The 16,778-nt window shown below is 36.8% G+C and overlaps 1 protein-coding gene across 2 annotated transcripts in view; it reads left to right on the top strand.

The window, feature by feature from the left end:
- Positions 1–16,778, top strand: part of Gfrl (Glial cell line-derived neurotrophic family receptor-like) — a 1,341,875-nt gene that overhangs the window by 906,579 nt on the left and 418,518 nt on the right. For both annotated transcript variants that reach the window (XM_069836786.1, XM_069836785.1), the window contains exon 3: positions 14,859–15,029. In XM_069836786.1, coding sequence (XP_069692887.1) covers positions 14,859–15,029 — 171 coding nt within the window. The remainder of the gene's footprint in view (positions 1–14,858; positions 15,030–16,778) is intronic.

Raw genomic sequence — 16,778 nt, 5'->3', positions numbered from 1 at the left:
ATGTTAGGGCCTACCAGAGGACTCGACTCCTAGTACCACCGTATTTGCTACCTGGATTGAACCGAAAACTTGCTTTTTGAGGCAATTCAACATTGGTATATGATGGAACATAAATGCAAATGGGTATTAAACGCCTTGACCTCCATACAATAACGCATTGGATATGTTTGCGCTCTTGAGAGCTGAGCGCGCCGACATTAAGTTCAATCCTCACAATAATGAGAAAATTGCACGTTTTATTTTATTGTTTTTTAGTGAAGTTTAAGAGTTTTGCTAAACCTCAATAAATAAATATAGTCACCATATCTCTGTCTAATGTGTAGAAAACTTTTAACTGTAGAAAGCCAATTTCTTAAGAGAAGACTGCACTGAAAATCATGAAAATTAAAAAAATGGCTATTTCACGTTCTTAAATATACATATTTTCATACCCGAAATGATTTTAGTTGAATTATGATTAAAAATACATCTAAAAATGTTTTTAAATTAAGGCTCTAAGGTGGCGTGGCATTAATAGAGCTGTCAAAACTATTTTTTTATCAAATAATTCTATTTTACAAATTTCTGATTGCAAATTTTGTGACATTTTGTACTAAAGTTGGCTTCCTTAAGTTACTAGATGAATGTAGCGCAGAAGAAATTTAGTAGTTATGTATTACATAAATATTGATTTTACTTTCGAATTCCTTTTGCGTAAGTTTGTTTTTCTTGATTCAACTCCAAATATTAATAAGGATTAAATTTTTACTGCAAGTATTTATGAGATAGCTGCATGTTTCTATGGATTTATTTTGTAAGAAATGCCTTATTTTATTAATATTTTCTTCATGTTATAGGAAAAATAACATATTTAAAATTTCAAAATATTTTTGAACCTGAATAAACGGATAGAAATGTTTGTCTAAGTGTTGTGAATGTTAGCAAAAACAAGTAAGCTTAAGAATTGAGATATACTTAAAACTTGGATTTGAAGATATTTATAGAAAGAAATAAAACAATATAAAAATCAAAAGCCAGAAACATTTGGGAGTTCACAATTTTGATTTTTTTAATCCTTTACATAGTAAACATGTTCTCAAAATCCGATTAAAAATGATTAGGAAAAAGTGTCATATTAGTGGAGTGTTTCATTAAGCAGGAAGGAGTAATAAAAGCATTTGTGATTGTTAGAAAGAAGTGAATAGAAGGAATTTTTACCCTCAGTACAAATTATTTTTCAAGAAAAAATAAATTAGTATTGTCGCCATGTGATATTGCAGTCATAATTTTCACAAACTTATTTGATTCTTGAGAAATTCAAGGATGTCTACTCGCCGAATATGAAGCAATGCCTTTGATTATATATGCTATACATAGGTACGTGTATATACACACACACACATATATATATATATATGTGTATATATATATATATATATATATATATATATATATATATATATATATATATAAATATGGGTGTCCTGGTCCTGAGCTAATATATTTCCTTATTGGAAGCCCACAAATTTAACGAGACAGTATTAATCGGGTATTGAGGGAATTAAAATGTTAGAGGAAATTTAAGTACATGGTCAGAAAGTCTTCTGAAATCATTTTCCATATCAAATATTACCACAGTTCTGCCTGGAAACAAATCTTGACCCCGTTTGTAGGAACTCACTCTGAGTAAACTGAGATGGAAATCTGTAAACGGAATAGTGTTTTTACTTTATACCGAGTTTGAATTTCATAAATATTTTCTAGGTTAAGAGAATTAACATGTCTCCACTCGTCTGTAAAGTAGAATATCATGCAAAATCGTCGCCTTTGAAAATGGTGTATTCGTATTTTAGCGTGTTGGGCGGTCAGATTCATGTTATTAGTATCATACACATTGCATATACTAAGAATGAATGGAGCAATAATATACAACAAAATTAATCCCTACAAGAACATGTCCCATTTCCTTTTTTTCTGAGTGTTAGAAATGTTAGTCTTAAATTTAATCTAAAGCGACACATATATGTTCATGCAAATCTGTAAGGGTGCTATGCATAGACATTTCGCTAGCCCGCATTACAAGCGTGCTAAACAAGCCCCGGCTATCGACTGGTTACTTGTACAGGATTCATATCATACCATATCGCTAACACTGGTTTATGAATACGAAAAACGTTAGTTCGCTGATCATCCACCGGAAGCCCGCGCTAAGAATGTCTATGAATTTGGCCCTAAACGTTTGCCAGTGGATTAGTTCTCAAGTGTCTGGCATTAGAAGTAAGCAAATAACGTGTTACGTTATAAATAAATGCAAATATTGTTACATGATGAGCAGCGAAATAATTTCTGTCAAGATAGACAAAAGTTACACAGCTTGATAAATGAAAATGGAATTTTGTTACATTGCATGAGGAAGTTTACATTATTCGAGGATCGTATCCCCGACAATGATTATCCCGTCCTCATTATAGTATACAACCTCAGTTGTTGAAATAGCCCACCCTGTGCTGTTCCGAAATAAATGACGTCCGTGCGGCCACTCCTCGAGTCGGCGCGACGCGGCGCGGCGGCGGGGTGAAGTACTGTGACGAGCGTAGTTTGTGTCTGGTGCCCTTTTACCCGTTCACAACTTCTATTTTGGGGCTCTCTCCCTTCATGCTTCCCTTTCCCGACCTTTTTATACAATCCATCAAGAGTTTCTCTTTGTGGCGGTTGAATAGAAGGGTTTTGTGGAGTCTTCTACTGTGCACTTGCAGCTGCGATCAAATCTTGTTGACAGCTTCAACAAAACTTTTCATTCCAGACCAAGGCCTAATGTTAACACAAGATCTAGTTTTTAAATTCGTATTTTTCTGATCATTTGTGATGCACCGAATATATTAGTTTACATGGTACAATTTAGATCAGATATTATTAAGGCTAAGAACACAGGAATTTTTAACATGTTCATGTAACAACTGAAGAAAATTGGAAATAGTTAATTAGCACAAAACTACTGTATGTTGCACTGTACAAGTTCCTTTGTAAGACGCACTTCTTTAAGTGAACTTTCAATCACACTTCATTTCCTCCCACAATAATTACTGTGAAATATCGAATTCTTTCGAAAATTATTAGTTAATATAAGGAAGTTACGTTACATACATACATACATACATACATACATACATACACTCAGCCTGGGTATCGTAGTTGGTATAGCGCTGGCCTTCTGTGCTGGAGGTTGTGGGTTCGATCCCGGCCGAGGTCGATAGCATTTAAGTGTGTAGATACTTTACTTATCCATGTGCAGTCGTGAGTGAGAGTACAGTAGTGTTGTGCAGTGTAGAGATATTCACTGTGTCGCCGTAATATGTTCATTTTGAAAACATACGTCTAGTGCAGAAAAGAGATTTTCGAGGACTGCTTTCCAAGGCAGCTTCTGTTTCATCAAGATCTTCTTCTGTAAACACATGACTTATTCGTTTAATTTTCCGGTCAGCCAGGGAAACTGTTTATCCACAAACTTTAATATTGCGTTTCGTGTTGGAACTGGGCTGCCAGGAAATTTACTTCTAAATGCTTGTCTTCCTCTGCCACACAACTTTATGTAGGTAATTCTATTCTATTACGGGTATGCTCATTTCGTAATATACAAGCAAGTTAGTCGAAAAATTCTCAAAAAGGAAAGTTCATTGTTGAAAATAGTTCACTTTGAAATAGAATAGTGATACAAGTAAAAAAACATAACTAATTAACTTAATCTATGGGGGAAAAAAAGTAAAATATTAAGGTTTCTTAAAATAAAATTGTGCCACTTGCAATTTCCTTTTAAATAATTGAATAAATAAAAATGTTCACCTTATTACAGAGATGGTCTTAACTTAAAAAAATGAGTCTACCGCTGTGGAATAACGGTTAGCATGCCTGGCCGTGCAACGAGCGTGTCCTGATTCAAATCCTGGTTGGAACAAGTTACCTGGTTGAGGAATTTTCCGGAGTTTTTCCTCAGTCAATTAAGAGCAAATTCTGGGTAACTTTCGGCGCTGGACCGTGGACTCATTTCGTTGGAATTATGACCTTCGTCTCAGACGCTAGACAACCATAGAAGTTGATAAAGCGTCATAAAATAACCAATAAAATATCAAGAAATGACATTTTTCTCCAAGAAAGGTGTACTAAAAGAGTCAAATTTATACTTGTGTCGTATATTTTGTTAAAACGCGCGCGTGTGCTGTAACTAAAGTTATGAAATTATTCTTCAGCATTGTCTTCATGCCCAGAAATTGACACTAGACCTTTCTTGTGGCCATTGTTACACATTAAGTTGCAACACTTTTCCTGTTAATAGTAGAGCCTGTCTGCAATTAATTTCCATACAGAAGTAAAACTTAGCAATTAGTTGTATCACTTTTCTTCCGACCTAGTGAAATAATAATCTACATAATACTATAACAAAAGTTTTTGCTGAGCACCATACTGTTCACTTCAGCCTCGGGCTTCAATTGGCAGTAGCGCCAGTTAGCGTGACATACGAGCAGCGTACTTCGTTTTGTCTCGATTTTAAGAACATAAAGATGTCCGTCGCCATCGTTCTTGCAAGTTATTCCGCTATTCTTAAAATTAAATTCGATATTTGAAGTAGTTAGTGCAGTCTCTTGTCTTTGACATGACTGTTTAATCAACCAAATCAATCGCGGAACAATTAGATAAGGATTACTGGACTTAATAGGTAATGATCACTGGGGTTAGCGAAGTGCACGCAGATATTGAAGAATCGCAATAGTCTGTGAAATGGAAATAATGGAACGCCAGACACGATACCAGTCTTGTATTACGTATGTAGCTTTATTAAACGAATTTGAACATATATTCATGCGACGTGGTTCAGTCTAATAGCAGCAGACAATTGATATTTTTCACTGCGTTTGACGTGAACACGGTAGCACTCTCGAACCCTGAAGATAGGTATTATTACCGTTCCACTACCTTCCACTACACTACGAGTGTTACGGGATCAGTCTGCTATTTAGCGATGCTGCATCAATTGAGCGGCTGTTTGGCGTCGGTGGAATTAGAGACGAGTAGAGTTGGCCTCGGAAATTACATCATTCTTATTTTACGTATATTACACGTAATTTACATGGCGTAGTAAATTAATAACTTACGATGTGCTTGAAGACGATGCGTTGATTGTTTTTAATTATCGAGCCACAAACTCTACAATTTGAACAGTTTTGTGGGAGTGAAACCAGTTCGTGACACATGACATTCCTGCGTACGACATGTCGTATGTTACTAGTCAGTGATATATACAATGGAGTGGGAAAAGAACTGGCCACCCTACACCATTATCTCCTGGCTTAGTTTCCTCACGAGTGATGCCTTATTGATGACACTTATGAGATTCAGACCTGTCTTAGGACAGTGGACTGAACAACAAAAAATGCCTTAAATAAAAAAGTACATAAATAAATATATGCATAGATACAAAAATAAATATGTAGTTCTATAGGCTAAAACTGTACAAGTTAGCCTACGTTTCTTTTTGATTTGGTTTATTTTACTCCCATATTGATCAAATATAAATGCCGGTACGGTATGTCGGCCAATATAAAGTCCTCATAGTGAATGATAATTTTTGGGTCGGTATCGAGAATAGTGTTTGTATTGTATCACATCACTTAGTTTCTGCTCTCGGTTCTTAACATAATAAAATGTATGACAGGTAATGCTTATTCTAAATCTTATTTTGAAATTCTCGCCACGAATTCTTGACGATTTTTAAACAATAAAATAAAGCCATCTATTTTCGCAGGCAGATGTAAGCGAATGCTATAACTTTCCACATTCTTCGGTAGAAGAGGACGAAATCTGAGGATCTTTTGATATTTCATGCCCTGCAAAGCTACTTTATGGGAGTCCATTATTTTTTAAGGTGTGACATCGTAATCACGTGACGTAGTGGCAGAGGCGTTGGGAAGGAATGACAATGCGGGCCTTTAACATCAGTCTATAATCTGTTCCTTCTTCGTGCATAAGAAAATGACGTGCTCTGTGTAGCAAGTAGTCGAACCGCACAAATTTTTCACTGTATTAAGTCCCGCCTTATCAATCTATCAATCCGGTGACGTTGATGGACATTTAAATAAGAAAGTATATTAGAGCACGTGTCCCCATTTCGATCGCTCACCTGTAGACCAAATAAAAGGCTTTGGAAAGTCAATAACACCACTAAGTATAATGTATCGACGGAATGCGTCATATCAGCTTTTAAGACACTGGAGGAGTGGAAATTTGCTTTGCGGCGTGAAATATAATTAGGCCGCGGATGCACACTTTCACATCAGATGTACTGATCACCATGCATAATTGTTGTTTTTGTTACTATTATTGGTATAGAGGATCAGTTTGACCACAGACGTCATTATTACCAACACCACTACAGTTTCAGTATTGCATCGTTGCATTGATGAGGCACGACTGTTTATCCGTGTGTGTAGGAAGAAGGACTAGGACACGCAGGCTGAAAAGTTTCTTTAGACGCTTAGAATATCTCAATTCACACCCGTTTGAAGAAAAGGAAACAAAGAGTTGCAAATGGTGTCTAGTGTTTTCATCTCTCTTCCTTCCTCATGTCGTACCGATTTGCATCGAGAGGATAAATCCTTGGACAGGGGTTAGACAGACATTGCTGGTCAGCCAGAGCCACCGCTGACAATAAGGACAGGACACAGTCCTTTGGAAGAAATATAATTATCGTCAATTGTCTATGCCGGGAATCAAACTAATCACCGCTTGGGTGTAAAACTCATACCTGTACGGACATTCCACATCATATCGGGCGAAAAAACTTGAAGAAATTGACGTCAGTTCCTATTTAAAACTTTGAAATTTTGTATTTAGTTGTAAAATAGAATCAGAATAAAGATTATGTAAAATATAGATTCCTAACTGTAATACATCTCATATAAAATGCCTTACATTTATTGCATAATGAAAAGTGGCTAATTTCGTGGCCAATATTCAGTCATCCTTAAAGGTGGGAAATCCAATCAGGTATCGTCTTCATACACATAACATAGATTATCGCATTAATATTTTGAGACAATCCAAATGAATTCTATATATTTAGGAAGCGTCCTGATAGGGCTTGCCTATCATTTAAAACTGCGATCACTAAATTTAGTTAAGCATTAATACGTTATAACTTACAACAGTAAAATGTGCTGAAGACGGTTATGTCTCTGCAAGTAGCGCGTAGTGATGTCGAGCCAGTCAGTGCAGCTCGTAGAGAGTTGCATAAAACTGAGGCGCAACGTTCAAAAGTTAAACAAATCAGTTCACTTTAAATATGCTACAATAACAGAAACGATCTCGAAGCTTTGAATATGTGCCCTAGTGACTCGACCTATTTCTCCAGATCAGAAACTATTTTAAGCTTTATAAATATGTTTCAGATATATGTACAGGTATATAAATAATTGAACTATTAAGATAATCACAATTTTACTCTACTTAAAATTATTTTTCCAATGGTGAGGAAATGGAGATCCTGTCTTCAATATTAGACCTATACGGATAATCTTGCTCTGTCGGCAAAATACATTACGTTCAATATTTAATACTGTGAACACTATTGTACAGCGGAAGCTGATATTGTGAAGAGATGAAATTCTGTATTCGCTTCAAAATTTAATAAATGGGAATTTTTGTTGCTGTCCGATTTCACATGGAATGTCCGCACTCTGTGTACAGGGTCGAGGTGGCTTACTTAATTTGCTTCTTAAAGCAATGTTGAAAATCGTTTATTTCTTACTGGTAATCCAGTCTTGGTCATATTGCATGCATATTAAATTAAATGAAGTGATGTCTTAGTATGAATTGGCAGCTGTAAGCATATTAAAAGAGTAGTGCTTAAAATTTGACAATAGAGCTTTATACTAAGATTTTCAGTAAGTAAAAATAACAATAAAATCTTTGTCGAATATCATGAAGAAATAATAATTCAGTCCCTTAATCATATTTCTTGATAAATAATTTAATCACTCACGCACCTACTTCCCGATCAGAGTAACGTAATCACAGATTTATTGTTGTAACGACTCGCTGACTAATTTGTCATTCACTCGCAACTTTATGCTCTCTTTTATTCACTTCCTTGCTCAATTATTCACTCATACTGTCATGCTGACAGATTTATCTCTCGCTTATCTACTCGTTCATTTCTCAGTCTCTTGGTTACTCATTTATCCTCTCTCGCATTAATTAAATAGTTTGTTCTCTAATTAAATTATGTACACATAAATTCGATGAATTAATCATTCATTCAATGGGACGTTTATGTTTTTGTTTGTCATTGCGCTCACGCTCGAGGCCTGTGCGACTTCAACCTCTCTTTGATGTTGCTGGCCCCATTTCCTAGTAATACATTTTCCTCTCTTTGAGCTCTCGTTGCAAATATTATCAACTCAATTTGTAGTGGAATGCCTCATTATGAAAATACCAGATTTAGATTTTTAATCAGTCGATTTACAGCTAGTCGAACGTTGCCTGGTCTTCAAAATAGCGTCCCAGCCGATGTTAATTTCTTGCTTTTCTTACGTTCTGATTTTAGTCTGATTTTTTTTGAGCCTATTATTATCGTGAAGTTTTGTCGGTGATGTGAGTTGTTCTGCATGCTCCTTCGTTGTAATACGAAGTTATTTAAAGATCCAGAACTTATTCGCCGAATATTGTGACAATAAAGAATGGCTCAAAAATATAATGCCGATACGACGCCCGGGCAAGGGGTCGATTCGTCTGGTCGGCAAGTGTTACCACCGCATATTGTCGTGATCAATATTTTATTGCGTCATTTGTTACGTAGGCTAATTAATTGTCTGTGCCTCGTCCGTTATTTATTAAATGATTTTTAATTAAATGGACACCTGTCTCCCGCTGCCCGCTGCACAGACGCCGCGCCGCGCCGGCACGATCACTTGTCACCGGCGACATCGCCGTCAGGCACATAGGACGCTCAAGCTATGAATATTAGCAATGTCAATTGATATCTCCAGTCATTTCATATAAAATGAATAGATTTAATATCCAACGCATTAACAATTAGACGCATTAATTTGTTGTGAGTGCCGATAGACGACTTCGGTACGAAATCTTGTATGCGAAGTGCTGATTTATGGACGACTGCGTCAATCAGGCGCAAGGCTGCCGATAGCTGTGGAGGCGGTCTCATTACGCTATTTGGGCTTTCTTTGCACTCTCAATGCTTCGTTATCATCTTTAGAGTCTGAAAGGAAAAATAAGTAATTTCAGTTAAATACTGGAGATTATCGTGTTGCTAGAAACCAAACCTAAACATTTGTACTAAGAGAAAATGACGACTAGTTATGACACAAGCGCTAATGTCACACGAGGAAGGTATTTCCCTTACCGGGAGTCATCATCGGTTCACTTTTGAAGTTTGACAGTGTAGTCTATTAGTAAATATAATTAGTAACTACTGATACTGATACGTCTGAAGATAAGAGGAAGACAGGTGACGGAGAAATTGAACATGGAAAGAGTGAAGAACGATAATGTATTTGGAGGTACCCAGAGGAACTAAATATAATTTGAAAGTCTCCGAATTAAGAAATGTTACTTGTGATCTTTGTGTTATTTCGAGATATATTTAACTCTGATAAGTTTCAATCAAACTTCGATCTCTCGGACACAATATTTTGAATGTAGTGAGATTTCATGCGGTTACCAATCGTTGGTGCAGTACTCTATGTTAGCAAAACGAGGAGTGTTATTCACATGCCTGTCACTTGTTACAACTTGATGTAGGCCTATTCAATCTTCTCTAGGATTGTCTTTTATCGGGAGACAATGTAAATTCTAATGTATATCACAGTAAAACTCTTAAAATCACTTAGAGGTGCTTAATAAAATTCTCCAGACAAAATTTATTTTAAACGGCAAAAAAAAAAAATATATATATATTGCTTTGTCTTAAACCTCCCAGCCCGCCGGCGTAATTCCGGGATTAAACAATTAGAAGAGATGCAATTTATTCTCTGCTGCGCTGCGACTCGACAGGAAGACTGCCGTGTTACTGTGTCTCTCCCTGCACTTCTCAGGCGCTTTGTTCTTCTTGGTAAGTAATTTAATCATGATGCCAGCTACCAATTAAAGATTCAGAACGATATCATATACTTTGTGATCAACTGACCATTACCTGCGAGGCCGTTCTTTCGTTCTATCCACATCCCCATGGTCATGCTCAGGGTCGAACCCAGTTTGTAATGATTATCTGATTCCATTTCTTCGAAGTGGTCCCAACTATAAGGGGAATGTCGCTAATCACATTGCAAATCCTCAGAATTTACTACAAATGCCATCTCGCCATCACTGATGCTAGGTAGCCATGCAGTTTATACAGCGTCGTTAAATAACCGATTAAAATTTATGAACTCCTATGGAACATTCACGTGTATGGGACATCCTTGGAATGCGATATTGTGAACAAGTTTCCTTTTTATTTGTACATCTGCAATAATTCATTCATTCATTCATAGTATTCTGTCCAAGGGCAGGTCTTTCACTGCAAATCCAGCATTCTCCAGTGTTTCCTATTTTCTGCCGTCCTATTTGTCTCTGTATATGATCCATATATCTTAATATCATCAATCATCTGATATCTTCTTCTGCCACGAACCTTTCTCCCGTTCACCATTCTTTCCCGTGCATCCTTTACAAGGCAGTTTCTTCTCAACCAGTGATCCAACCAATTCCTTTTCCTCTTTATAATCAGTTTCAGCATCATTCTTTCTTCATCCACTCTTTCAAATACAGCTTAATTTCTTATTCTGTCTGTCCATTTCACACGCTCCATTCTTCCCCATATCCACATTCAAATGCTTCTATTCGCTTCGCTTCGCTTCTCTTCACTTCGTCGTAATGTTTGTGTTTCTTCCCATACAATGGTACATTCCACACAAAGCACTGCACTAGTCTCTTCCTCAGTCCTTTATTCAAGAGGTCCGTAGAAGATGCTCCTTCATCTATTAAAAGCTTCCTTTGTCTCTGCTAATCTCCTTTTGACTCCTTGGCAGCAGCTCATGTTACTGCTTATAGTACACTCTAAGCATTTGAAGGTGTCCACCTGCTCTACTGCTTCATTTACAATTTGCAAGTTTACCTTCATTACTTTTCTTCCTATTACCATAGTCTTCGTTTTGTTTTCATTTATCTTCATTCCATACTGTTCACAGCTGTCATTTAGCTCGAGTAGCATATCCCTTAGCATCATCTCCTCTTCTGCTAACAACGTCATATCATCAGCATATCTTATACACTTTATTCTTATTCCTATTACTATCACCCCTCCCATGTTCTGAAAACAATTTTCAGTAAATCATCTAAGTAGAAGGTGAACAGAGTAGGTGATAAAAGGAATCCTGTCGTACTCCTCCCCTTACTTCACTTCCTTCCGACATTTCTCCTTCTGTCCTGACTTTGACTCGTTAGTTCACATAAAAGTTATTGAAGAGCCTTCTTTCTTTCCAATCCACACCAATTTTCTTTAGGATCCCCATGAGTTGATTGAAATCCACTTTAATCAAAGGCCTTTTCTAGATCCACAAATCCTACATACACTTTATTCGTCTCTAGGTATCTTTCGCCAATTGTTCGTAGCAGTCCAATTGCATCTCTCGTACTTTTTCTTTTCCTGAAGCCAAACTTGTCTTCTTCCAACTGTTCTTCCATCTTAGAGTATAAACGTCGATTCAGTATTCGCAGAAGAGTCTTCGCGTGTCCACACCTGTGGAGTAACGGTTAGCGCGTCTGGCCGCGAAACCAGGTGGCCCGGGTTCGATTCCCGGTCGGCGCAATTTACCTGGTTGAGGTTTTTTCCGGGGTTTTCCCTCAACCCAATATGAGCAAATGTTGGGTAACTTTCCATGCTGGACCCCGGACTCAATTCACCGGCACTTTCACCTTCATCTCATTGAGACGCTAAATAACCTAAAATGTTGATAAAGCATCGTAAAATAACCTACTAAAATAATAAAAAATATAATCTTCGCCGAGTGTGATATCAAACTGATAGTCCTGAACTCGTTACATTTCTTGGCATTATTTTTCTTCGGTATTGGAAGCACCACTGTCTCCGTGAAATGTTCAGGCCAGTCGCCTGAAGTAGTGAATTCCGATCACCATGATCATGCAAAAGAAATTCCATGCGAGCTCTTCGGGATTTCAGTTCTTGTATCCATCATGGGAATTTGACGAAGAAGGACTTCGGTTTTGGTGAGCAGACATATTACAATTTTTCCGTTCATTGAGTACTAAATTCTTATTAAAATTAAACTCATAAATAGGCCGCATCAATGACGTGCCGAGCCGCAAGAACTGAGGGCCAAGCAATGCCGAAGAAAAGCATTTATTTATTAAGACGTATCAATATTTTTCTGTAGGCATATAAATTAACTTAACATAGGCTTTTATGTATTACAGTGTAATTATAGGACCGCATTGCAACTGCGTGAGGGAATGTAATTTTTCCAAAGTTTCCATTCTTGAAGCATATGCCTTCCATGATCAATCCTTTTCTCAGGTACATATAGCATAACTGAAGCGAATTTACACGATGAAATTCGCAAGTAGTTCGGAACCTTAGAGGGAATGCTTTTCAATATACATTTTAATATCGAAATGTACAGTGAAGCCTTGGTGGTACCGGGAAATTATTTTAATTACGCACAACTCAGCACTGCGTATAAATAAGTTACAAACGTAGTATAATTTTCGAATGACTAAGAATCAGTTTAACAAAGCATAGAGAGCTGGGAGCATTTAAATTTCTTGTAACTTGTTCAGATGTATTTTTATCAATGAAATGTTACCACAGTTTTAATGTTTAATATAAATGTACTGCATACATTTATTATGAACTTTTTTCTTCGGTCATGAAATCAGATTTAAAATAATATTCTTTATATTATACATGCTATTATAAACCTCACGCAATTTCAGTTTTTATTATGTTGGAATTTTCCCCAACATCTTTTGTAAATCTTTGTCTTCTAGCAAGTAGGTTGTCCTTTTACTGTTATACATGATTGCTAGGGAGATACCGAATGAATTGAAACTGTTTTCAGTTGTTTGGACCACGTCCAGAGAGAAAGAAGATAAGTTACCATTTAAAAACGGAACATTTCAGCTCTGTATTCAACTGTGCTGTCTTTCTGCTACAAGTTCCTTAACCTTGAGACCCCTCTCACATGACATACTTTCCGTATCCCACACCTGACCGTGAGAATTATTGTAAATGATTAAAAGGCATTCAAAGACTTAAGAAATACCATGCGAAGTTAAAATGAGTCTTTATTGTGTATCAAAGCAAACAAAAATAGTCTACATTCAATTTAAACTGGATTTAAAAAAACTACTTACAAAGAGAATTACGTAAATTAAGAATTAATTTATAATTAAATGCAATTTTGCTAGAACCTTTGCATAATTACGTAGAAACTGGAACTTCGTACAGCGCAAGTTCTGCTTATACAGAGTGCAAGTGCCATTATTTTAACTGATGATTATTAATGTCATATGGAAGAAAATATGTCCTTACAATTTTTTTCTAATTGCTGTATTTAACAATTTATTAAAGTTTACAATATTAGACGTTTTGCAACGTTGCTGGATGTAGAGAAGGGGTTTAGAAGTATACAGTACAACTCAAGCGAGGCGGAGGGGGTTTAGAAGTACACAGTACAGCTCAAGCGGATACAGACACACCTGTACAAAACAGATGCTCTGTTCTAATGCAGGAGCGGACCATGACAATACTGTTGTTTACATAAAACGAGAAGCAAATACAAACTTTGAATCTCATCAATAGAATATTGTGGTAAATTTACATTTTATGTAACAATATTGCTCAATTTTTTTATTGTAGGTCTAAAAAATAAACAGCAATGTTTTCTGCACAAAATCACACGAACTTTTTTTTATAATGCAACATTTTAATCCCTCCCGCTTCCTTAAAACAGTATCATTTTTAAACAAATTTCTAGTTGTGTCATTTTCGAAACGGGGTAAGAGACTTCTAGTTTCTAATAACCGTTGAGAAACTACTACAAAAATTCCCCGATTAGATAACCTTCTTTGAGGAAAAATGTTGACGGTACATCTTTCTTGCCTCACTTAAATTACGAGACTTTCTCCATAAATTAATAACATATGATATTCCTAAACTGTAAATGACATTGTAAGTTTTTTTATCGAATACTCTATACTGAACTGCCATCCGCTCGGCAGTAGAGCTATGGACAGGGAGCTTGAACTCATCTGACTCGTACTTACATCTGTGCAGAGTACTCCCTGCTGAACGTTTCTGCGTCTATCACGCCAGAATATTAACAAATTTAAGCACGCATTTTTATTTAATTTCACGAAAACGTAATAGAACACACAAATATTTAATTAAACTAATATTAACCCTTTGCTAGATGTATCTACTGATGTAATTGTTTTCGTAATTTTAGTAACTATATAAGCAGTATAACGCAAATAAAATAAGGAAAGAATTTTTTTTTCTGTGAACACTATCGAGTTACCCTATGTTGCATGGACAATTTTTGATCCTATAGACCAGTAGTCGTCAGCACTCGCTGAAATGGGTAGAATGCATGGAGGGTAAGGAAATATTCACCGTCGTGCACGAGGCATAGAGAGACAGCATACCTGCCAGCAGCCACGAATGCACGCTAGGGCTGTGTCTTGCCCGCGGGTAAGAGACTCTAGCCCGACAGTGCAGTGTTCTGATGACCGCTGCTGTAGACCGTCCCCGACGACTGTGAAAAGGACTCTGTGTATTTGTAGTCATTACTGTATTGCTGTTGTTGCAGTGGCGTGCTCGACGGTGACCGTCACTAAATGCCAGGCTGCCCTGCGGACGCTGCAAGCTTTTCCCTTCTTCCGCCCAACGTGTCTGTGCAGGGAGCCGCACGTCGACCCCGAGTGCAACTCATTCAGGGACTTCCTCTTCGACCATCCCTGCATATTCGTTCTCAAGAAAGGTAAGTAGCTGGTTTTTCTCTGTATTGTGTACTGTACGCCAATGACTGTAAGTTATAGTACACGTGTTATTGCCTAGACTCTACACACATTTGTGTAATTTTCCGTGTATTGGAGCAGCGTACGTTCGTGTTGGACTCTTCACTAACTTTTGCTGCATTTCTGTTTACCATTCATACGCGTTACTCATTGCATTGTACGCCAGACTCTCTCCAAGATGCATATCATATTTGGTATTCCGTCGGAAGCTGTTAAGATTCCGGCTAGCATATGTTTTAGAAATACCGTACAAAACAAATAACACAACACACAAATATCTAAATGATCACATCAAACATTCAGATAAATATAATAATAATAATGTTTAAGCCCGTAACTCGGATCGGATTTAGCCTATTTTACAGTAGCCTATTTCTCTTCGCCTGCTATACTGACTATCGGCGCACATTGATTTCCACGCACCTGTGCACGGAGTGTACGCATGTACAGGTCGCACCTCCTTTGGCTATTAGTGTGCGTTCACAACTTTATTATAGCTCTCAGAAACTAGTTTCGAAAGTATGGAGTTCCTCCTATACAATGATTGTAATTTAAGTTCTACATCCATGTTAATGTAATAAATACTGCTAATCCTGCTTGGAAGACACTTGGCCGGTTCCGATTTCATATATTGCAGATAGGAACCTCTTCAACGAAAACCTTCAAGCATCTCATCGATTATGACGTATTCATTCACCCGACATACTTCTGACATGATTCAATGAATTCCATAAATACCAGTAAGTCTCATATAGGGACAAGTCTGTAAATTTATTTTCTAGTTTCTCTTGTTCTGATGTCATCGAATCTCATTCATCGAAGAATGAAGCGAAAACTTTGACGGACATAGTAGCATGAAAATACTTGATACCAGTGCCATTTGTCGTCGAAAGGTCTTCTAAATTTATGCGAGTAGACAGATTGATTCCAGCGCGATAGAGTAACCGTTTCTAATTCAAGAGGTATAATGTCTCTCGCATCACGCTCTCTAGAAAATTTAACTCTCTGTCTCTCTCTCTCTCTCTCTATATATATATATATATATATATATATATATATATATATATATATATATATATTGATAACAATGTTTAAACTTTTTTATCAATATTGGAGCATTTATTTATATTTACACAGTATGGGAGCAATGGCAAGTTGTTTAATTTGCTGTAAGCTACTCCAGCAAGTAAGAAAGTTAAATTTAATCAATCATTATTAAAAATATCATGCCAATGAATATAACAAATGTGAGCAATATGATCGGCGTGTGTAGTCTAATACAATAATTGAAAGACAGGCTGTTAGGAGTTTCTTTGTATTGCAGTTGCTACAATAGGGATAATTTAATTTTGTGTCCATAGGAATTCTACTGTCAATATGTAATAATTTTCAAGAATTAAAATGTCTATGTTAATTTACCATGCTATCAGATGTATAGGACGTCACTGTAGAGTTCAATTAAACCATAACAGCTATTTTTTCGCCACCCTGAGCTCTGGATGCCGATGTTCTTAAAAGAGAGCACGAGTGCTCTGAGTGATAACGTCACAGAGCACTGATCCTGCCGATCACTGTTCTAGATCAGCGATGCAGAACTGCGCTCCAATTGTAGCATATGTCACAAACCGGACTACGTCATTCATCCCTTCCCTCAAGGCCACGCGTCATCCACATGGCAAGGTACAGAAGATTTGTATTCACTGTCTAGAGGT

This window comes from Periplaneta americana, chromosome 10 (genome assembly GCF_040183065.1).
Source record: "Periplaneta americana isolate PAMFEO1 chromosome 10, P.americana_PAMFEO1_priV1, whole genome shotgun sequence".
NCBI lineage: Eukaryota > Metazoa > Arthropoda > Insecta > Blattodea > Blattidae > Periplaneta > Periplaneta americana.
The sequence above is the reverse complement of the archived record's forward strand: the minus strand, read 5'-3'. Positions and strand labels throughout refer to the sequence as shown.